Source organism: Notamacropus eugenii, chromosome 3 (genome assembly GCF_028372415.1).
Source record: "Notamacropus eugenii isolate mMacEug1 chromosome 3, mMacEug1.pri_v2, whole genome shotgun sequence".
Lineage (NCBI taxonomy): Eukaryota > Metazoa > Chordata > Mammalia > Diprotodontia > Macropodidae > Notamacropus > Notamacropus eugenii.
The window spans coordinates 59,535,249-59,560,140 of record NC_092874.1 but is presented as its reverse complement, the minus strand read 5'-3'; the positions used below and the strand labels follow the sequence as shown (position 1 = coordinate 59,560,140).

Sequence of the window (24,892 nt, the reverse complement as noted above, 5' to 3'; positions counted from 1 at the left end):
TAAAAAAAAAAAAAAGGCAGGTGATATTTAGCATGGAAGCAAACAAGTTTTGCATATTTTGATATTTAGAAAGGCTTAACAGATAAGGGCATTATATAAAGAACAGAGAGGAAGATGGTTTAGAGTAGACTCTAACAACCAAGAGAGGATAAAAATTGAGTGATAAAGGTGGATGAAGGGAGAGACACTGCTGCAATGAGGCGACAAAAAGAATGATACCTAAAGGCACTTGCTTCATATAGTTAATAATACCAATCAGATGATATTTCTACTTTAAGTTTTGGTCTTCCTGGATCATGAAGGAAGTCTTTGGTTTCAAACTTCACAAACGTCAAAGAAAAAAGCTGCCTTTGAAAGAATTACATATCTGAGGCATAAATCCAGAATTCCCAAAAGCAGCATTTATTCATCTTTACAGAACATGTAAATGACCAGGAAAACCTCCATCTTCGATTTTACCCAAATGACATTATAATAACTGATTACAAAGTGAAAAGTTGAATCAACAAACTGATTGCTATATCTACACAAAGCTAAATTGACTGATTGTTGCATAAAATTGATTTCACCCTTACCTCTGAAGTTAACATATTGATTTTCCTTAAAATGGAGTTTATAAAGATGAAAATGAATGTGGGAGTTCACAATTAAGTTTTTCGTTAATTCATCTATATATAATGCAGACCCAAAATTAGATCTTAAATCCATAAATAGCATGGCTAGCTAAATAGCCTAAAATTATTTGATTATTATATAAATAATAGAATAGCCAATTATGTCATATCTTTCAAAGGGATGATGTATATGTTTCTCTGGGAAAGCAGAAGCATGCCTTTATAGATATATCCATTTTCTTTCCCCATGAAGCTTTATTTCTCACAAAATCCTCCCACAATCCACACCACCCCTAAGCAACATCATTGCATGCAAGTCTAAAACATGGTGCCCAGCCCTTTTAGAGAGACTGGGTTGGCATGTTTGACTAACTGTAACGATTAAATTAACTAGAAAAGTTCAAGCTCTTTGCTTCATTGTACATATGCTCCAATAATTGGACTATTGAGAAAATGATGACAGCAATCAAAATAAGCCATCCCAAAATTAAGCCCCAAATGAAAACATCTCTAAAATTACAGCAGTGGTGACATTATGGAAACTTTAGTAGGCTTAATGACAATAAGGTAGGAAAGAGCATGCTCTTACTGAGATCAGGCTGACATCCTTCACTGAATGATATATCATCGATCGCTGTAGTTTCTTCCTCTCCATCAGCTGAAAACCTTTGACCTTGAATAACAACCTGTTGTACAGTAAAAGGAGAAGGCAAAGAAGCATCAGTGCCTCGCTGTCTTGTATAAAATGCATTACAAATAGAAAAGTATTACATGAATGAAGGGAATATAAAATATAGCACATATCAAATAAACTCCCTTGGAGGGGGCCACCTAAGTGGTGCAGTGGATAGAGCGCTGCCCCTGGAATCTGGAGAACCTGAGGTCTAATCTGAATTCAGACACTAACCGTGAGATCCTAGGTAAGTCACTTAACTCTGATTACTTCAAAAAAAACTAAAAAAATTTTAAAACTCTACTGGAGAAAGGGAAATGCAAAATCTCCTAAGTATTTACTAAGAATCTACTGAAGGAAATAGCAAACCACTCTAGTATCTTTGTCAAGGTAACCCTAAATGGTGTCACAAAAAGTTGGACACAACTGAAATGACTTCCTAAGCTAACATTCACCTTGGGGCTGAATATCTGCCTTTAAGAGACAGCCAAACTGAATATAAGCATGGTAGAGTAGATTTGACTGGTGATCTTCACAAACGATACCAATCAACCTTTATCACATCTCTTAGAAGATGCCTCACTTTAAGCATGGTAACCTAATACAACTCACCCTCTAAATAGGGTCTATAGTTTAGCTAGCCTTCTAAACTAGATGGCACACTGGACCTGAAATTAAGAAGACATAATTAAGTACATGACCTAAATATAATGGTGGACACTTACATCAAACTCTCCATGAGTAAATGGGACTTCCAAGAAGTTCTTCCCATAAGTAATTTAGAGATAATTGAAAACACATAAGGAAATTGACCAAAATAGGTTTTCTCTCTGAATTTTTATAATGGGGGTTGGGGAAAAAGTTCTGGGATACTGGTACGCCAGTTAATCACTGCAGATATTTGCCTTTAGGTCTCTATTTGGATATGTTAGCCACTGATAATCTATTCTGTTAAACTGCTATTCTATGAACTGAAATACTTTGAAAATTTACCCTCCTAAAGGTAGAAAGGCTATATTTCATTTCTTTGTGATTTCTTTGGGTAGCTACTGCTCTGGAGATATCTTGGTTAACTTCCTTCTAGACATATCAATTATAATCAGCAGGGCTCTAACTATCAGGTATAGGGTTTCTTAGATCTTCTGAAAAAATAAGTATTGAAAGGAGATATGGGGGGGGAGTGGAATTAGATAAAATGAAGCTCACTACTGATCACTGACTCCTGTATAGGTGTTGTGGTGGGGTTTTTTTTAAATGTCATACAATTGACAGATTGTACATATGTGTTGGAGAATAGTTCATCCCATACCATGATCTCATGCACATTTCCATATGGATTCTGACTTCATCAAGTGAATATAAATGAATGAGTTCACTTAAAATGAAAGTGATAAAGCCAAAGCTGTTCCTCATGAATGAGCGATTGTAGTGTTTTACATTCATTTGTTGGGGCAAAACAGTAACTATTTCAAGAAATTCTCACAGGTATACATCAAATATTCTGTTCTATGATTTGAAACCAATTCCACAAACATAAAAACTTATTCTACCTTTTTTCTATGCCTAATCTTGACACACACACACACACACACACACACACACACACACGTGGGTGTGTATAAACAACTTTATATAGCTTATTTCATTCTAAATAAAAAGCAGATTTTCTTTAATGCTTAAAAAGGTGGGTGTTCCCCAATCTCTATTTGCTTCAGTCTGCTTATCTGTAATATAGAAATGATAATGTGACCTACCTCACTAGGTTGTTGTCTCAAATTAAATAATATTTGTAAAAGTACTTTGCAGATCTTAAAGCAGTATACAAATGCTAGCAATATATTGTTATTATCATTGACGTTGCTATTGCTTTTGTTATTAAGCTAACCATACTGCATAAGGCAGCTACATGCCAGGACTGGCTCCGTTTAATTTAATAAACATTGATTAAGTGCCTACTGTGTATAAGACATTGTCCCAAAGTTGTTTTTTTAAAGTCCCTCACTCAAAAACTTATATTCCACTGTTGGAACACGTAAGCAGGTAGATAAGTGCAAGAAAACATAGTAGAGGGAGAGCCCTAATAAGCAGGCTCCTGAATTTCTTTGCACAGGTTCCTGAGCTTAGCTGCTGACAGAAGCTAAGGATTCTGGGAGAGAAAGTGAGAAGATAGTTCATTTTAGGCATAAAGGACAGACTGGACATAAATATGGAGGCAGGAGATGGGATGGTAATTTCAGGGAAGGGAAGTTAAACATAAAGTACCTTATAATGTCAAATAACTTTGAAAACTCAGGCTGGGACAAGACTGTGCAAAACTTTAAGTAACAATCTCAAAAGTATTTCAATTGAGGAACCATAGGGAGTCAGTGAAGATTTTTGAACAGGGAAGTAATATGATCAGATATGTGCTTGAGGAGGTTATTTTGGCACCTATGCAGAGGATAATTAGGAAAAGGATGAGATTGGAACTAAAGAAACAAATTTTGGAAGTTATTATAATAGTTCAGGTAACAGGTAATGAGGGCCTGAACTATGGTCATGTAGATATGAAAGATATTGCCAAAGGAAATATGACAGGATATGCAACTGAATGAATATAATGAAGGGAGGGGAAGACAGGAAAGGAAGAGTCAAAAAATATTCCTTGGTAACTGGACAGGGCTAGGCTAAATAGGAGCAGGAAAGTTCAAAAGAAGAGGGTGATTTTGGAGGGAATGTATTGAGTATATCTAGATATATTGAGTTTAAAGAGCTTATGAGAGATACAAAGAGTACTGTCCAGCAATTGCTTGCTGATGCAAGGCTGGACTTAAAGAGAAAATAAAGAATTAGGAGTTTTGTTTTTTTCAATATAGACATGATCATTGAACCCATGAGAACTGCTAACATCACCAACAGAGGGCATATAGAGGAAACAGGAGAGATCCAAATAGATCCTTGAGAAATTACTAGACTTGGGGGATGGAAGGAGTATCTGAACCAGTAAAGGAGTAAGCAGGAGGAGAACTCTGAAAGAATAACATCATGGAAGCAAAGGGGAGGCAGGGTTAATAGTATGCCAACAATCCTTCCTATTGGAATATAAAGTGGGCTTACCCAAGGGTCATCAGAAATACAGTGTCTTCTGAGGCTAGCTAGGTTTCTGTGATTATGAAAAGATGAAAGAATACAAGAGGGAAAGTCTTTACATGATATCCCAGCATAAAGCATCTGAGAGAATGGATGAATGAAAAATCATTTATTAAATACTTACCATGTGCTAGACATGGCTAAAATTCTAGGAATATGAATCCAAAAAGTGAGACAGTCCCTGTTCTCATGAGCAAATACATTCTAATAAATAGAGACAATACATGTAAGAGAAAGGAGTCCAGAGAATGATGGTTTGGGTGGTCACAAAGATGATGAGTTGATAATATGATAGTCAATGGACATGACCTCTTTAAAAGCAATGACTTGATTGATTTTGTGACAATGCCCACAATAAGGGCATTATGGGAAGGAAGACAGTTTATGTAGATGGCAGGGCACATGGCAGGATGGCATGAGCTGATAGGTAAATATGAAGTGAAACATAGTCCAGCCTTGGCTGGAGCAAGCAAAATATAATGGACTAGGCAAATCTGCATTCAATCAAGAATGCTTAGCCCCAAGATAGCAGTTTCAAACATGTGTAGATTAAGTTTCCCAAGAACTAATGACTATAAGCACTGAATTTGGAGTCAGAGGACTTGAGTTTGAATCCCAGCTTTGTACCAATATATATAGTATAATCTTGGGCAATTCACTGAACATGTCTTGGTCTCAGTTTTCATTTAGGCAACTTTGGGCCCTCTTTCCCCTTTCACTATTCTGCCTCTATTAGTGATCTTATCAGTTTACAGATATATAATTTTCAGGTCTAATCTCTCTACGGAACTCCAGATTAGTAGCACCAAGCATCTAAAGGACATCTATACTTACATTTACTATAAGCTCCTCAAACACACTATGTCCAAAACTGAACTCACATTCCCTCCTAAACTCATCATTCTTTTTCAAAACTTCCTTGAATGGTCTTCCCTGACTCTTGACTGTTCACTGGCTTTTGATCCATCTTGGAGTTCATCTTAATTGCTGGTCTCTTAACATCCTTGAATCTGCCTTGTTCTAATCCCAACCTCTAACATAATTTTAGCCTTGTCTTAACTGTTCTGTTTGTCTATAGACAATGTTGCTATCTGCCCATGAAACATTGGCTAAAGCCACAGTGTAGCATTTAATACATTTTTAACCACTAGACACTAATACATACATACACACATATAAAATCATTCTATATATAACTCTGTGTATCAGTTCTTTCCCGGAATGTAGATAGTGTCTGCCTTTATGGGTCCTTTAAAGTTAATTTGGGTATTTTAAATAGTCAAAATGACTTAGTGTTTGGTTGCTAAAGTGCCTAAAAAAAGGAGCAGCCCTGCTACATTTGATTTGTTGCACATGCAAAAACCTGGCACAAGTCAATACCAAAAGAAATAACTCTGGCATTATTAAACTAAGTGAATCAGAACAGAATTATTCAGCCAGCTACCTGAATTAGCTGAATATAATAATCCTTTGATAATATTTGGGGATTTGCTGCACTGACCAATGCAAATTGATGTGTTACTCATGCTACAGAGTCACTCACGGCATGGTTAAGCGATGGCTGACTTCACGATCCACCCCACACAGTCATGGTGACTTGGTAAAACAGTCAGTACAGTTCACCCTAGTGATCTTAACAATCACTGAGCCAAACCAAAGCCAACTATATATTAAAAGAGATCTGCACAATCTGCTTTTTCTGTTCTTCTATATCTATGGAAGTTCACAATTTGGTTCTTTCTCAGTTTAGAATAAAAACAAAATTAAAACTCACCAATGGTCCATAGTGGCCAGTTTTGCAATGCAGTAATCCACTGGTTTATGCTTAGTCATCCAGAGTAAGCCATTTCAAACTAAACCAGCTGTTCTCTGACATGCTTTTCAAAACCCAGTAGACTGAGAACTAAACAACAAATTACCCAGAAACTTACAAGTATATGCTTTACAAGAAAATCCCTGTTCTGTTGACAGCAGACAGAACAATTATATAACTAATAAAAAGGAAACAACCATGTTGGAGAACTGAAAAATATGAATCTGGCAGAACTGTTTGTATAACAATTTTAACAAATAGAATTCAAGTTGCTGCATGAATAGTGCTGTAGGAGGAACACAATGCAAAAGACTTTCTCTCCAGATTAAAATTTTTATGCTCCTTGAAGGATTTTCCAAGCAGTTATGCTCTAGTTTCTACTGAACGAGGAGTAAAGCTCTCTCCCTCAGAGATTTCAAGCATTCTCTGAGCTTTTAGGACCATCCATAATGATGACTTTAAAATCTGAGGCACAGGGAGTCCAGGAGAGATAGTGGAATGGAGAGGGATGAGTGGAAGGATAAGTTGTTTCTAATTTATTTAATGGCATGAAACATCTTCATATTTCATATTTCTAAAAGAAAATCTCACCTTTATATCCAAAAATTTTTTCTCCATCCAGATTTCTCTTTTTCTATCAAATGTGCCATAATTCTCTCAGTCATAGGCACATGGCCTCAAATAACTCTCTTTTCTTCACTCCTATGTCCAATTAGTCATTCATTTCTCTTAAATCTTTCTGTCTCTCAAATCCTTTCCTTCCTAATTTTCTTTCTTCCTATCACTAATGGTAGTTGAGACAGCTCACACCGGGAATATCATAGTCATTGACTAGTTGCACATCTTAAACTGTGTCTCGACCCTATATGGGGACACGAGAAATATGGCAACAGTAAAAGATTTCTGAACATACAATGACCAAAAATTAATTCAAACGTAATGAATTCAACGTGTTTCTGGCAGCACTTGCTCATGCTGCATTAGGCAACTTCACTGTGGCCTTGGTTCTGAACACAAAGCTTGTGCACTTTGCAATGCTCATGCCTTCAGGCCATGCAACACCAAAGAACATGGCTGAAACACAAAAAGGGTCATGTGTGGAAAAAGTTTAAGAAGCCCTAGACTAGATGGTTTCCCTGCAATGTCATTATGTACCCCACTACTAGATTAATGCTCCCAAAACACTTCTCTTACCATGTCACTCCTCTAATCTCGAATTCTCTATAGGATGTGGGAGGCAAGAAAGTTCTGTTTTCCACATTCCTAGGTGATAAGGGTTGTGACCTAACATGGACAAGTTAGAGGTCATAAACTAAGGTGCAGGCCCAAGGAGCTGTATGAGGAAAGGCCTATCAGAGAGGAGAACATGGAGTCACATGGCCAGGGGACAGTATCGTGGGAGATCCAAAGTTAGGAAAACTGTATAAGAAGCCTCATCTTTCTGCACATGTTGTAGCCATTCTGTAACCTTACTGGGGAGGCTACCCATCCATTCAGGGGGAATGGATCTATAGATTAATAAAGGCTTTCCTGATTTCACAACAGGCATTATTCTTTGTTTAAGGAGAGCATGTTTCTCATTGTTGGGGACTTGTTACATGGGCTCACTTCTAACAAGGAAAATCTGTAGTGTCTATAGGAAAATACTCAAAGGACTTGGTTTAATATTTAAGAAACATTTTGATTGTCTTATCTCCCCAGTTAAATTATAAACTGTTGGAGGTCAAGGACAGTGTCTTTTACATTTTTATATGTCTAACAGCATCTCACAGTGTTACCGAAGCATTATCCAAGGTACTTAATTTTTTTTTATTCAACTGAAAGACAAATTAAGTTAGTAAAGGAAGAGAATCGTTGCTTGTTAAAACTGGAGAGATTTTCAGAATGCATTTAGTCCATTTAGAAAACTGAGACCCAGAGAAGGCAAAAATTTCTTGCCCAGGATCCATCTAACAAAATTGTTTTGGTTAGGATTATTCATACATTAATTTCTCTTATCAGAAAATTGGTTATAGGAAGATGATGTTAAGAATGGCAGTTCTTTTAAGTGAAATGGGGTAAGACAAGTATAATGGGGAAATGGCCCGTGTGCAGAAGGCCTCAGGGGACATCAAACACACTCCGTGCAAGGTTCAGACCACCATGACATAAATAATATTTGCTTTTCCATCTTCAGGACAAATAAGAAAAATACCCAAGCTAACATAGTACCTTGGAATTTTTATTCTGATGTTATAACTCTTGACTTTTTTTTTCTAATATTCCTATTGATCAGCCATGTTCTTCACAAATAAAATAATACAAAGAAACTTCTTACATTAAGAAATATTTTTAAGAAATGACAGGTAGATAATCGCAAATCAATACATTCTTTCAATACCTCTTTACAATTCAGACATCAATGCCGCTTACTTTGCTTAACAGTCAAAATATTTCACCTAGGAAATCATATGCAGCAATTTATCTAGTAAAGAATATTAATTTTCCTACTAAAGCAATGCATTCACTAAAAATAATCTATGGCTTTGCCTCTAGATGGGATAGACTTTGCCTTTGGAGTCAGATTTCTGCTTTACGGTTTATGTAATGTATTTTTAGTCTCTTTGATTTTACTTCAGGACAATAAAAATCACGTGTTTATGGCTAAAATTTATCATATGTATATATAAATATATATATATGTATATTCACAGAGGTAGAGAAACAGAAAGGGAAAAATGGAGGGGGTGAGAGAGGCACTGCCATCATCGCCATCATCGTTAATACTCAAGTGACATCAATTCAATTGACCCAGTGAAGAAGACATTTTAGGGAGTTTGTCTTTTATTTTGGTCAGTGTCTATAAGCAGATAAACTAGGCTGTTTCCTCAATACCTAGCACATGGTAAGTGACTAGTGCATAATCTTCAGCAAATATAATGAAAAACAAATTTCTTTAAATTATAATAAGCAATTATTCCTCAATAAAAAATTTCTTAAATATAAGACCCTAAAAAAGGGGTTCCTAATAAGACCCTTTCTCAGAATTATGCTTTTAAATGCATTAAAAATATATCAGATTACAAAAGAAATCACATTGAAATGCTATCTTCGAAACATTTTTAATCAAGTTTAAGGACACCACCACCACCCCCAGTGAAGAATATCTACTCTAAAAGAAAAGCTGGCACTCATTATTGTTTGGGCATCATTCACCAAAACAAGTCTAAGTACTGGACATCTGCCATCATTGAAACCATCCTTGATTTCTTTCAAAAAAGTGTTCAGATGCTCTTTCTACATGAAGTCTTCTTTGATCTTCTTGTTCCCTCGGCCACCAACTAGTCCCCTTCCATTAATTTATCTTGTACTCATTCTGTATATATTCCTGTGTAGAAATACATCTTTCCCTGTCATTAGTATGTAAACCTCACTGACAGCATGAACTATTTCCTTTTTCTTTTTTTTTTTTTCTTGGCATTCCCCAATGCCCTGGTACTTTGCCTAGCATAGAGTAGGCACTTATGATAAATGCTTAATTGATTTTAAAAAGGGAAAAGACACTTGAAGTTGTGATCCCAGTTTGGCAAATTCTTGCCATTATCTGACCACTGACCAGCATCATTCTTGGACAATCTGAAAGGAAGAGACCTTCCATTTCCCCACATCAACCTGCCAAAGGGTACTTGAACAACTGAACCTGATGAGATATCAGAAGGCCATTACCTTCACTACCACAATCCTGTTGCCCCATTTGTCCACTTACCACTAGGTACTGTATGCCCATCTGCCCTGCCATTGCTTCCCAAGGTACTTGCCATCTGCCCTACTGTTTTCCCTTGTAACCTAACTATCACTTGGCCTTTCCATCTGCCATGAACTGTGCCCTCTTTTGTGTGTTGTTTCCCTCAATTAAGGTGTGAGCTCTTTGAGAACAGTGGCTGTATCCCTTTTCTATGTGTATTTGTAGTGCTTGGCATATAATGAGTACTAAATAAATGCATTTTCATTCCATTTCATATGATACTGTAGAGATGAAAGGACATGGAAAGAGAAAGAACTGGCAGATTTTTTTTTCCAGTGTGTGTGATGATCCAGAGCCTGAGCTGGAACAGAAATCTTTCTTTTGAAGATTTCTAAAAACTAAAGGGCTGAAAACATCAGAAGTCCAGGTGGAAAGGGAGTCAAGGAGGACTGTGCTCTGTAGTCTTGGAAATAAATGAGGTGGAAGGTAATACAAGGGGACATTTGGATCATTGAATTCCTGCAATCAGGCTCCCTCACAAGCTTTTCAGGAACAACATTCTTTAAATTGGACAAGTCTGTGTTACTAGTCCAGCATAGGCCTGCAGCAGGCCATTCAAACAAATGAAACAAACATCTGCTTACTTGCCAACAGACTCGAACAATGGCGTACCTGCAGCCTGGAAGATCTGTGTAACTAAAGGGTCCCCAGGGAGTTGCATGTCCTCCTGATTTTTAGAAAGCCTATAAGGTGGAAGAACTGTTTTCACATCAGCAAATAAAGAACTGAGGGAGGCAGAGATTAATATATATGCATCTGCTTTCCCTAAGCCACCACAGCATTTTAAAGCACTCCAGTGAACTGCCCTGCTATCTCAGCTCCAGAGGACTGACACTTGAGATGGCATATTTTGGAGTTCAGCCCAGTGAAATATTTTTAGCCACTATACACATTCAATCATTGTCTTATGTTTGCATTCTGTAGCCATCCTTCACGCAGGAAGGGCTACCAAAGGGTAAAAAGAAGAAAATATAAAAATGTGAGTTCTTTTGTTTTATCTACAGCCCCCCAATTCTCAATGATTCAGATCTGCTGATAGACCATAACTCTGTGTGTGTGTGTGTGTGTGTGTGTGTGTGTGTGTGTGTGAGAGAGAGAGAGAGAGAGAGAGAGAGAAATGACAAGCACTTGTAGGATTTAATGAGTGCCCACATCATTCCTGGGAAATGTCTCTGATTTTTTGGTACGCTGAAGAGCAAGAAAAAAGCTGCAGAAAGAATACATGTGTCTGTGCTGAGTACTGGGATAAAAATATAAAATTTCCTCTACAACATGTTGGACAGGGGATCATCTAGCCTTCACTCAAAGATTTTAGTGAAGGAGAACTCTCTGCCTTTCAAGACAGACCATTTTCCTTTTGGAAAGCTCTGTTAGGAACTGTTTCTTTACATCAAGGCAGATAGGCAGTATAGTGGATAGTGCACTTGGAGTGGAGTCAAGGAGACCTTGGTTCAAATCTGTCCTGAAATATTTTCTAGCAGGGTTACCCTGGGCAAGTCTCTTCATCTCCATCAACCTCATTTTCCTCAACTATAAAATGGAAATCATGATAGCACCTACCCTTCAACATCATTGTGAGGATTAAATGAGATAATATTTTTAAAGCACTTAGCACAGTGTGCTTAATAAACTAGAAGGTGCTTAATAAATGCTTATTTCCTTATATCTTCCCTTTTTATATTCACTTCAAATCTGCATCCCTGAAACATCTACCCATATTTTCTAGTTCTGTCCTCTAGATATGAACAGAAAAAGTTTAATCTCTCTTCTACATGACAGCTCTTTAAATACTTGATGATATCTGTTTTCCCTGTCTCTCGTTCTCCCCTTGTTCCTCTCTCCTATCTCCTCTCTTCTCTCTCTCTCTGTCTCTCTGTCTCTGTCTCTGTCTGTCTGTCTGCCTGTCTGTCTATCTGTCTGTCTGTCTGTCTGTCTCTCTCTCTCTCACACACACACACACACACACACACACACACACACACACACACACACACACACACACCTCAAGCAGACGCTACATAGCCACTTGTCAGGTATATTGTAGGGAATATTCTTGCTCTGGCACAAGTTGAATTGTATGACTTTTGTCAAAAGTCGCCTTCTCACTGAGATTCTGGGAGGCCCAGAGTTTTATTGACAAAATCCCTTTTCAGCTTCTACATAATTATGCTACCTTGTACATGACCAGGTTCATACAATTTCCCAACCCCTTTCCCTCTTCCTATCAAAGGAACTAGAGTAGACATTCAATTCCAGGTCTCCCGCTAGCTGATTTGTTGTGCCAAATGCTACTGATTACAATATCTCACACTATTACAAAGTTTCCTAGTTCATAACGGGCTAACCCATGCACTATCACATTTGATCAGAAGTTTTGATAGTGTCACAACCAAAGAGGATATATTAGACTAAACATGGTGACCCATGCCTCAAAGTCCAACTACTAAGAAGGCTGAGGTTGATCACTCTCTTGAACTTGAGACTTGTGAACTGCAGTTCACTGAACTAAGTTTGGCATTAATTGGATAAGCCCTGAAGGAGCAGAAGGCCACTGAACTGCCTAAGGAAAAGCTACCTGACCAAGGTAAGAAACTGAGTAGGTCAAAGCTCCTGTGCCAATCAGCAGTGGGATAGAATCCATGAGTAGCCCTGTACTTCTAACCTGGATGTGATAGACCCAGTTAAAAAATTTTAAAGAATATATTAGAAAATCTTATGATGGTTAAGAATAAGCTCCCTACCATTGTAGACTACGATCTCCTTGAAGGCAGGAACCATGTCTTGTCTACTTTTATCTCCCCTAAAACCTAGACTATCATCATCATTATCATAGCAACTTATACAACACTTCATGGTTTAAAATATATTTTCTATACATTCTTTCATTTTATTGCCACAACCACATGTAAGGCAGAAGATATAGGTGTTACTATCTCCATTTTACAAATTAGGAAACTGAGGCTTATGGTGCCTAACTGATTTACCCAAGATCACATAATTAGTAGGCAGCAGAAACAGCACTTGATTCTAAGTATTTTAATTTCCAGGCCATCCTCTACTGTTTCCAGATGCTTAATACATGTTAGTTGTAGATATTATTAATCGTGAGTAATATCCATTGAGGATAAGAAATGACTCATTTAAGCAGACCTGCTTAGATGAGGCTGGCCCACAAGCTAGCTTTAAAGAATGATCACTTTAGTATCAAGTAAAAGACCGTGGGCTTCTGTTCTGAGCTGCATATTTTTGCGTGGCTGCCCCAAGTGTTAAAATATGCAATACTATTTCTAAACTTCATGTTAGAATCATGTGATGATGCTTTCCACAATATTTGGGTTTGATAGTGATGCATAGATCAATTTGTCTTTTATGGGCTCAGAACTATTCTGAAAATGTGTCTTTTTTCCTCTTTGGGGTATTCAGTGGAATAATTGGAATACATATTACACTTAAATTCTCTGCAGCCAGAATTAGTATTTGTAGCAAATACTCTCTTTCCTCTCACTTTCTCAATATCAATCTCTCTCCACAAAGCATAGACAAGAGCCAAGTTAAAAAAGGACATTAACATTTGGGAGAAAAGAGAAGAATAATAAGAAAAAACTATATTAGCAGCCAACATTTATATATCACTTCAAGATTTATGGAGTACTTTACGTACGTTTTCTCATTTGAGCCTCACAAAAACTTTGCAAGGTAGTTATTGTTGTTATGAAAAAAAGTTGAGTGCCATGCTCAAGTTTGTATCACTGTTAAGTGTATCTAATCAGGATTAGAACTCAGGTCATCCTGCCTGGGATGGATTTCGATTAAACCCTCTGCTCATCATGCCTCCAAAGCGGGGGGGGGAGATACAACAACAATGAAAACAACATTAATAATAGACATATTTCACTTTAAGGTTGATGGAACATTTTCCCTACAATAGACAGATATAGTCAAAGTACAATTCTCATATTTTGAATGAGGAAATTGAGCTTCAAGGACTTTTCTTAGAGGCAACACTAGGATAGAGGGTAGAGAGCCTGCTCCATTCAAGAAGCTATGGTTCAAGTCCTGTCTCTCTTGAATATTCGTTGTATAACCAAGAGTAAGTCACTTAAACTCTCTGTGCTCCCAGGCTACTCTCTAGGGTTATGACTTGCAAAGGAAATACTAATCTATCTTGGTAGTTGGGGTTTAATCTTTAGGTGTTACATGTGCCGAACAAATCACAGATCTAACCTTAAGATAAAAATAGTGACTTGTGAGATGTCTGAGCTGGCTGGTACTCCAACTGGGCACTTTTGAGTTCAAGATGAGTGCTCTCTCTGCCATATGAAGTGGTAAAATGTGTGGGAAAAGACAGTCAATAAGATAAATTGTAGAATTATACATTTAGAGCTGGAAGAGACATTTGAGGTCAGAGTTTAATGAACTCATTTTCAAAATGAGAAAACTGAGACCCACAAAAAGTTAAGAGATTTGACCAACGTCACACATGTTAAGTGGCTGAAACTAGATTAGAACTGAAGTCTTTTCTCCAGATCAGTGCTCTTTCTTTGGAAGCAAGTGTGATGACTTGCCTATAATGATATGACTAGTAAGTCTCTAGGACAGGTTTAGAATCCAAGTCTTCCTGACTCCAAGTCAAGTCAAAATTATAATATTTTGAACTCTTCCAAGGCAGTGATATTTCTTTAGGTCATCTCTGTGTCCCACACAGTATGTCATGCATCACTTCACATGAATGAATGAAAAAAAGCAGGAGTTTTACTATTTACTATTTGACTCTGATAAACACTGGGGATGCACAAATAATAATGATAATAACCAACATTTACATCTAAAATCTTAAGGAATTTTATGTATTTAAACTAAAAATAGCCACTCAAGTGATATGTATTGGTATTTTAATGGCATAACTATTCAGAATTAAGACATTCAACAAACACTGAGTATCTTCTGATAAGTGCTATATAATTCTTATTCTAGGCTTCTCGTGACTTTAGGGATAAAATCCATGTCTCTGTGTTAGCCTCTGCTCCCCAAAGGGTCTCTGAGTATGAAAAGCATCCATACCTGAAATTTCTGACTGCTACTGATCTGGATGGTGTCTCTTTCCCACCGATTTGAGGACCCTGCTGAGTTTTGCCATATATTCTGAAAAGAATTGCCACATACAGTCTGGAGACCAACACTTATATTCATCTTCACATGGGTGGAATAGTGATAAAATGTAACCTGGAAAGGAGGAAAAATGGATTTAGCCCCCCAAAAGTACCCACATGGAAAAAAGAAGAATTGAAGAAAGGTGCTTAGAAGTACCTGGCATGGCTGTCGGCTGTTAGTTGGAAGGAAAACTCTGCTTTTTATGTTTGCAGGAGAAGAACCAGCTTTGGAGGACAGTGAGAGGAAATAGGCTGTTAAAACAAGAATAATGGGAACGTTAGAGTCACAGGTTTCAAAGACACTGAAAATATCAGCGATACATTCTTGGGCTCTATCTATATAAAGCTGGCATTTGTGGGGCAGAGAATGAGAATTCAGTCACTTGACATGACTAGTGGATTTTTTTCCACTCGACTCCTTTCCCCCTTACTGAATTTATTTATTTTTACAGAAGTCAAAATAATAATACTCTGTGAAATCCATACTTCTACTTAGTCATGTCAACTAGAAATAGCATAGACACTGCAGAAAGAGTATCTAGAGCAAAGGTCCAATTGTGAACCCTGAATTCTGTGTCTAGTCACATAGCAGGGGTTCAGTAAGTGCTTGAAATAAAGAAATACAAAATAGATTTTGGTAGAAGAGAGAGTTTAATAAAATATTCCCCATGAGATATGTGGGCAACTATATGGCCTAAAGTCAGGAAGACCTAAGTTCAAATCCAGCTTCAGATATTTATTATCTGTATTATCTATATGACCTTGAAAAAGTCACTGAACTCTGTTTGCCTCAGTTTCCTCATTTGTAAAATGAGTCGGAGGAGGAAATTGCAAACCACTCCAGTATCTTTGCCAAGAAAACTCCAAATGGAGTCATGAAGAGTCAGACGTGACTAAAACAACAAACCACTAGATACATGAAATATACACTGGAGCTCCTTTTGTCTGTCTTGTGGAACATGTCAGTGGGTCGCCAGTCTCACACTCTGACACCAGAGTTCCCTGTTGCTTGGAATACCATTGTTTCTTTTCCTGTCTTTTCAGGGGCTTCTATTCTGTTTTTGTTTGTCTTTCCATTTTTTATACCATTAATAACTCTAACATACTCATCCCAGCACTAAACCTTTCCTTATAACAAAGCAAAAGCAATAGAGAAAAAATAACTAAAAAGCAACTGCCTGCCAGTGCATGTGACATTCTAATCCCATGCTCTCCCACTACTCTTTGAAGATATAATGATAATAATAATAACAACAAAGTGTTTAAATTTGCAAAAAAATTGTCTAAGTGCTATTTCATTGTAGCCTTGCAACAACTCTGAGAGGTAAATGCTATTATTATCCACATTTTTACAGATGAGAAAATTGTGGCAGACAGAGGTAAGTGACTTGCCCAAGATCACACAGCTAGGATGTGTCAAATTGAACTCAGCGTTCCATCCACTAATTCTCTAAATGAAGAAAATTTAACTTATCATCTGATTTCCATGACTAGACATGCACAACACAGTTAGGAGTATAACGGTATTTTGGTGTATATTTTCTTTATAGTGTTGTAGGATCATAGTGCAAAGTCCCAGTTAGATAAGCTTCCCCAAACTCTCCCCACCAACACACAAACAACTTACAATCAATCATCAAGCATTTATTAAGGGCCTACTATTTGCCATGCTTGGCGCTTGATATATAAATACAAAAAAAAACAAAACAAAAAACTCTCTTCTCAAGTAGCTTATATGCCATTGGGGAGAAAATATGTGCATATATACACATGTATACATACACGTGTACATATAGAATAAATGAAACAGACAAAATATATAGTAAATACAGGGTCCTTAAATATAAAGTAGTTAGGAAGACACTAGCAATAGGAGAAAATCAAGAAAGGCTTCATGTAGACCATGTGTAATGGTAAGATTTAACAGTATACTTGACCAAAGAAGAATGAAGAGTCAAAACAATTTCTTTTTATGAAAATAATATTTTATTTTTTCCCCAATTACATGTTAAAACAATTTTACACAATTTTTACATTTTTTTGAGTTCCAATTCTAGCCCTCATTCCATGCCTTCCCTAAAATGGTAAGCAATCCAATATGGGTCACGCATGTACAATCATGTAAAATATTTCCCTATCAGTCATTTTGTACAAGAAGATTTGAATTTTAAAAAATAATTTTAAAAAGAAAGAAATGAAAATAGCATGCTTTAGTCTATATTCAGTCAGTATCAGTTCTTTCTCTAGAAGCAAATAGTATGCTTCATCACGAGTCTTTTGAGATTGTCTCAGATCACCATCATTCACAGTTCTTCATGGTACAATATTGCCATTACTGTGTACAACATTCTCCTGGTTTTGCTCACTTCACTTTGCATCAGTTCATGCAAGTCTTTCCAGGTTTTCCTGAAATCATCCTCCTTGTCATTCCTTATAACACAATGGCATTCCATCACAATCATATACCACAGCTTGTTCAGTCATTCCTCAATTGATGGACATCCCCTCATTTTCCAATTCTTTGCCACCACAAAAAGAGCTGTTAGAAATATTTTTGTACAAATAAGTTCTTTTCTCTTTTTTAAAAATCTCTTTGGGATACAGACCTAATGGTGGTATTGCTGGATGAAAGAGTATGCACAGATTTATAGCCTTTTGGGCATAATTTCAAATTGCTCTCCAGAATGGTTGGATCAATTTACAACTCCAGCAATAATGCATTGGTGTCCTAGTCCAACATATTTTTTTTTATCATTTATTGTCCAACATTTATCATTTTCCCTTTTTTATCATATTAGCCAATATGATAGGTGTGAGGTGGCACCTTGGAGTTGTTTTAATTTGCATTTCTGTAATCGTTAGTGATTTAGAACTTTTCTTCATATGACTATAGATAGCTTTCATTTCCTTATTCGAAAGCTGCCTGTTCATATCCTATGGCCATTTATCAACTGCGGAATGACTCATATTCTTTCCAATTTAACTCAGTTTCTCTACATATTTGAGAAATGGGGCTTTTGTCAGAGATACTTGATGCAAAAAAAATAATTCACAGTTTTCTGCTTTTCTTTTAATTTTTGCTGCATTGGTTATGTTTATACAAAAACTTTTTAACTTTATATAATCAAAATTGCCTGTTTTAGTTTTTTAATGCTCTCTGTATTTTGTTTGGTAATAAATTCTTCCCTTATCCTTAGATCTGACAAATAAAATATTCCATGTTTCCCCTAATTTACTTATGGTATTACCCTTTATGTGTAAATCATGACTTTATCTTGCCATATGGTGTGAGATGTTGGTCTGTTCTTAGTTTCTGCTATAAGTTCCAGTTTTCCCAGCAGTTTTTGTCAAATAATGAGTTTTTGTTTTGAAAGCTTGGATTTTTAGCTTTCTCATATTCTGGTCATCTACTATAATCTAATGTGTACCTAATCTATTCCACTGAACCTTCTGTTTCTTGGCCAGTACCAGATTGTCTTGATATTTATCACTTTATAAGACTAAATCACCTTCCTTCATATTTTTCCCAATGATTCCCTTGATTTCCATGACCTTTTGTCCTTCCAGATGAAATCTGTTATTTTTTTCTAGCTCTGTAAAATAAATTTTGGTAGTTTGATTGGTATGACAATGAATAAATAGATTAATTTAGTTAGAATTGTCATTTTTATTATATTGGCTCAGTCTCCTCACCAAAGACAATTTCAACCTTATATGGCTGGGATACTAGAAGAATGATAGTATCTTTTACTTAAATGGGTAATGGAAGAGGGGAGGGCACTGGGGAAAGGTAATATATTCTATTTTGGACAAATCAAGTTTGATATGTCTCTAGGACACTAAAATTGAGATGCCTGATAGGCACTAGGTGATGTGAAACTGAAGCTCAAAGGAAATGTGGAGGAAGTATAGTTAGAACTGTCATCTGCATAGTGATAATAATTAAAATTATGGAAGCTGAAAAGATCACCAAGAAAGACAGGTTAGAAGAAGAAGATAAGAGGACCAGTGCAGAATCTTATAGAACAACTGCAATTAGGGAGCAGATATAGATAACAAGCTGACTGGGAGACTAAGAAGGAACAGTCAGAGAGGTAGTAGGAAAACTTAGAAAGAAAAGTGTCACAAAAGCCCAGGGAGAAAACAATATTGAAGAAGACGAAGGCTAATGATATCAAATGCAGCAGATAGGTGAAAAAGACTGAAAAAATTCCATAAGAGTAAGCAAATAAAAAATTTTTCCTAACAATAGAGTAAACTATTTGCTGCCAAGAATGTTATTTTATCTTCATAGTCATGGAAACTTAAAAATTATTTTTGCAAACAGCTGAAGAAACAGGTAAATATCATGAAAAGATTCAAACAAGTCTACAAGTCTTTGACCTCTCAATTTTCAAGATTTTTTTTCCCTCCTCTCCTATGTTCATCTTTGCAATGAAGTCATTAAATGTCAAAGTATGTTGATTTTATTTGAAGGGTCTTATCAAGTTCTTCATTAGCAATCACAGATGTAGAAGCTGTAATTATTTTCATTATGGTTTGTTTTGTTTTGTTGCATGCTAACTCCTGATTAATGTGAATAATGAATCCTGTGAAGTGATCGCATTATTTGAATTAGCACTGCCTAATTCCATTGGGCTGGAACTAATTGCCATAATTATGGCTCTGAATGGTCTAAATTCAAATACATGAGACCACTTTATAAGATTCATTATTTGCACTAACTGTCCCAAGGATACATGATAAAACCAAGTCCACCAATCCCTTTACTTGCTCCTTCAATGAGAAGGTGTGAGTCATTCTTCCATTTAACCACAACTTCCCTTTGTCTATCAAGAATGTCATGATTGATATAGTTTGCTTGCGTCAGTAACACATCCATTCCTTGATCATTCATTGGACAATGTTCCAAAATTTAGAGTATAAAATCTACATTAAAGTTTACAAGCAGTCTAAAATCTATGATTCTGTCCCTATCACTTCATAAGGGAATGAACAGGACCAAGGACCATTTTGTCCTTTTCTGTATTTCATGAATTACCAAGGACAAAAATTCATCACCTGCAGGGAGCCTACTGGTGTTTAACCTTTCTTCTCTGTCCTAACCTAGATTGGTCCTCAGAATGGAAAAAATACAGTCTCTTTCAGGATTACCTATATACCACAATGAGGATTTGGAGTAGGATTTTTATGGATTCCTACTTCTATCTTGTGGACTTAAGTCTATTAAAATCAACTAGAATATGAATTGCTGGTGGTACACTGGACAAAGCATTGAGTCCAGAGTCAGGAAGATCTGTTTTCAAATTTCACCTCAGATAGTTACTAGCTGTATGACCCTTGACAAGTCACTTAACCTCGGTTTGCCTCAGTTTCCTCAAATGTAAAGTGGAGATCATTATAGCACCTCCTGTCCAGGGTTGTTGTGAGGATCAAACAAGATAATAATGGCAAAGTGCTTAGCACAGAACCTGACACAAAGTAAGTGCTATATAAGATTTTATTATTAGTGTTATATCATAATTACAATAATCCTGATATCCATCCTTCTAGCAGACAAGAATGATTTCTTGGACAGCACCAACTCAGGAGTTGCCTTGAGAGTAATCCCAAGTTCAAGAGTGTTCAAGTCTTACTTTCTAAGGTAAAAGTTCTTAACCTGAAGTCCATGAATGATGTTTTTAAACATTTAAATAACCATATTTTGATGTAATTATTCTTCTATTTAATCTTACATATTTAAAAACATTATTCTGAAGAGTCAGTAAGGCTTGACCATACTGCCAAAGGGAAGAGAAATGGAAAACAACAGATGTTATACTAAGTGCCTATTATGTACCAAGCATGGTCCTAAGTACTTTACAAATACTAACTCATTTATCCTCACAAGAACCCTGGGATTCTTGCTATTATTATCCCCATTTTACAGTTGAGGAAACTGAGGCAGACAGAGGTTAAATGACTTACCTAGGACCAAACAGCTAGGAAGCTTCTGAGAATGTATCAGAACTCCTTTTCCTAACTCCAGGCCCAAGACATTATCCACCATGTCAACTAGTTACTGTAGGAATCTAAGGCCCCCAGAATGGGTAAGAACTCCATTCTTAAAAGAAAACCTGCTCAAAATAAAAATTCTAGAGCAATGTACGTATTGCTTGGAGAAAGAGAAGACCACACATGTGGCCCTTAAGGCTGAAGTAAGGGAATTCCTTAGAAGTCATGAAATGTGAAAGCAAGACACTGGTACTTTGACACTCTCATTCATAAAAATGAATTATCCTGTAACTTTCAAAGCACACTGGAACAAAGTCCAAGAAGCAAAAGCGATAGAAACTAACTTCCATTGAGTTATGCTCATTTTATATTCAGCCAATGAAGCAAATGCTAATTACATGAAGTTTCAAATAATTATAATGAACAGTATAGGAATTGTTCCCAAATAATATTTTAATTATTACATTACTAGTGATGTGAATGATTCTCAAATTCAGCAAGCCTTAAATTGGTTTTATAAATGTTCATTTAACAAAGGACAACCCCAAGACTTGGAAGAAAAATTATTCTCATTTTAAAAAAAGCATTTTGAAAAGTTCCACTCATCATCTTTATTAAAAAAAAAAAACTTTTGGTCACAGAAATCAAGTTTAATGGCACATACTGTTACAAGTAATAAAAGAGTACTTGAAATAGTACCCATCAAAACATATAAATTAATTGTTTAAATATGTAATCAGTACAGTTTTATAAAGGGAGGGTAACATGGATCAGAGTTGGTTTGGTTTTCATATCTGTCTCTGACAATTATTAGCATTGCTTCCCATCAACTAGTTGCTTATCTTCTCTGAGCCTCAGTCTTCCATCTCTAAAATGGGATAATCATATCCTTAATCTTAAATAAGCCAACGTATCTAAAGTACTTTGCAAGACTCAAAATTGTAAATTTCGCCTGTGATTATTACACGATAACTGGACTGCCTTTTCTGAATTTATTAAAACACTGTAAATTAGCCTGTATCATGTTAGATAGTAAATTAAAATCTCACCTTCAAATTAAAGAAAAAGGAAAATCTAGATTCAGAAATATTCTCATTTTTTCCTGTGTGATTAAGGATTTTTATCCCTGCCTCCCATGAAGGACAGAGAAAAAATGTCTATAATATACTGCCAGTTGTCATGGGGGAAAGGACTTTCACACTTTTTTCAGTCTTAAAATTATTGCTTATAAAAATGTATGGTAGAAATCCTCTCCTTCTCTCCCTCCTCCCCCAATAAAATGCTTAGCTTTTTTACTATGTTCTTTAGTATATAAAAAAGTGTCTAAGTAATTGAGAGAAATGGAATTATGGAATCATAGGACTTTGAATTGCAAAAAAAGAAAAATCAAAGATTAGAGAACTTTATGTTTCAAGGTCACCTGGATATCATTTGAACCAATGACCTCATTTTGCAGGTAAACAAACTGAGGCCCAGAGGACTGAATGAAGTTACTTACTCAAGGTGGTATAGCTTCACAGGATATACCTCCTAGTAAAAGCTACAACATTGCCCAAGGTACATTTTTCAATTCAGCTTTTCTCAGACCTGGGTCTATTTTTGAACTAGAAGGAGAGATTCAGAACTATACAAAGTAGTCCTATTCCAGTATCACTAACATACTCATTCTGTCATCCACCACCTAGCTCTGCCTCTCCTTCTGATTTCAGGACTAGCTGAAGAGTCATTTCTTTGAAGCAAGTCTTAGGAGAGTGGGATGACAAGACTTCCAGCCTTGGCCATTAGGAAGATGCTTTCCTATCCTCCCAATAGAGTTCTCATTTTCTCTGCAGTTAGGTTGCCTATAAATACAAAATTTACAAAGACTATACATCCCATTCATCTTAGCACCATATTAATTTTAGTTTTGTTTATATGCTTCATAAATCTGCCATTGTAACCCTATTCTCATGAAGCAAATACTCAGCAAATATTTAAAGTAATTGTGCTATAAAACATGCCTGATGGACTAATTATGAAGATTACCAAATAACAATATGAATGCAAACTTTCAGGTTTTGTATTCTTAAATTTTATGTAGCTGTTTCAGATCTCACTGAACTAAGAGAAAATTCCCAGTTTAACTGGCTAGGTGTTGGAGAAAATGTCAGACTCAGAATGAAGTCTGTGCCAGAAAAAGAAAGTGCAGAAAGTCAGAAGGCATTCAAGCCAAGTACCAAAGACTCCATCGGGTCATTTTGAATGGACTGAATAGGGCCCTTGAGCCTAAAAAAAAAAACAAAACAAACTACTCCTTATTCCCCTTTTCTTTTGAAACAGAACAGGAAAATAATTCCATTTTTTCACCTTTCGTATGACTTCTGAGAGTCAGGTTGCACAATGGATAAAGGGGTGACCTTGAAGTCAGAAAGACCTGAGTGTGAGTCCTGGTTGCCTCTTGTACACACTGACTACATGACCATGAACAATTTACTCTCATTGCAGATAGTTTCTCATACTCTGAGTGACGGAGAAATGGCCTACATGAATCAGTGGAAGGAAATTCCATAGCATATACTCCACAAATATATGAAATCACATTTATGGACCTTTCTCTCCCTCCTCAAATGCTCTCATACCTAAGAAGAAAAAGAAGAAAATAAATCTCCCTACAGCCTATATGGAGTAACCAACAGGTCCAAAGGGACTTGAAAAAAGTAGTAATAGAGTAAGTAGAGTGTCTGTTTTCTACAACCACCCCAAGTAAAGCAAGTTGCAGTGCTCATAAAAGACGCAGAGAGATGAATCAACATGACAAGGTCTATGGCCTAAAGCCAAGGTCACATCTTCAAAAGGTTTGGAGACAGAAATATGTATTCAGTTGTTCCTGGAATCCAGTTAAATTCAGATAACAGGGAGGAAATACTTCCCATATCTCAGAAACCTTTGAACTTGATTATTTCTATATGGAATAGATCCTATTTTGAATCAAACCAATATTTCACTGAACACATCCTTTCAAGAGGTTGACTAGGCAACCAGAACCAAGAGGAGATATTGAAACTAGGTCTCACTTCTGAAGTGCTGTGTTAGAAAGAACCCTGACTTCAGGCAGAGAAGACCTGACTTCTAGTTCCAGTTGTGCCCCTAACTAGACATATTACCGACATAAATTATATTGCCTCGTGCTCTCTGTCTCTTCATCTCTAAAGTGGGAATAACTACTGTCACAGGGTGGTTAAGGGTCAAGCCTAATTGAAATAATGTATGCAAAGCATCCTGTAAACTACAAAGTGCTATAGAAATGTTAATTATTTTTATTATTATTATCATTCTCTTAAATTCAATAGAACTGGGTTAGAAATGGTCCTGTGGCAAGTTGTTATTGCACTATGGCTCATTCCTGCTTAGTTTTCAAAGGACTATGGCCTCAATGGATAAAATTGCTACTTTTTTGGTAATTGACTAAGTGAAATGGCATGCAAACATCTTCTCCATACTATTTGTGAAAGGAAAATCCATTAAATACCAAATAACAGGAGTCATGATCTTTATTCATTTCATTCTCATCTTTTTTTCTCTTATAAAATTTTATTGAAATATTTTGGGGTTTTTTCTGTCACCAGAATTTCTCCCAGTACCCCTCTCCCAGTACCCCTCTCCCAGTACCTTCAAGAGAAAAATAGTATGAAAAAATTAATATTTTAAGAAAATGTACAATTTTGACTGCATAAAATTTAACATCTTTGCACAAAA

General features: G+C 36.3%; 1 protein-coding gene across 3 annotated transcripts in view; it reads right to left on the bottom strand.

Annotated features, from left to right (window-relative positions):
• Positions 1-24,892, bottom strand: part of MALRD1 (MAM and LDL receptor class A domain containing 1) — a 1,140,778-nt gene that overhangs the window by 822,030 nt on the left and 293,856 nt on the right. For all 3 annotated transcript variants that reach the window (XR_011976660.1, XM_072651641.1, XM_072651639.1), the window contains exons 3-5: positions 15,321-15,415; positions 15,075-15,236; positions 1,204-1,300 (exon numbers count right to left, since the gene is read on the bottom strand). Coding sequence is in view for 2 of the 3 variants with exons in the window: in XM_072651641.1 (XP_072507742.1) it covers positions 1,204-1,300; positions 15,075-15,236; positions 15,321-15,415 (354 nt within the window). In the remaining variant the exon portion in view is untranslated. The remainder of the gene's footprint in view (positions 1-1,203; positions 1,301-15,074; positions 15,237-15,320; positions 15,416-24,892) is intronic.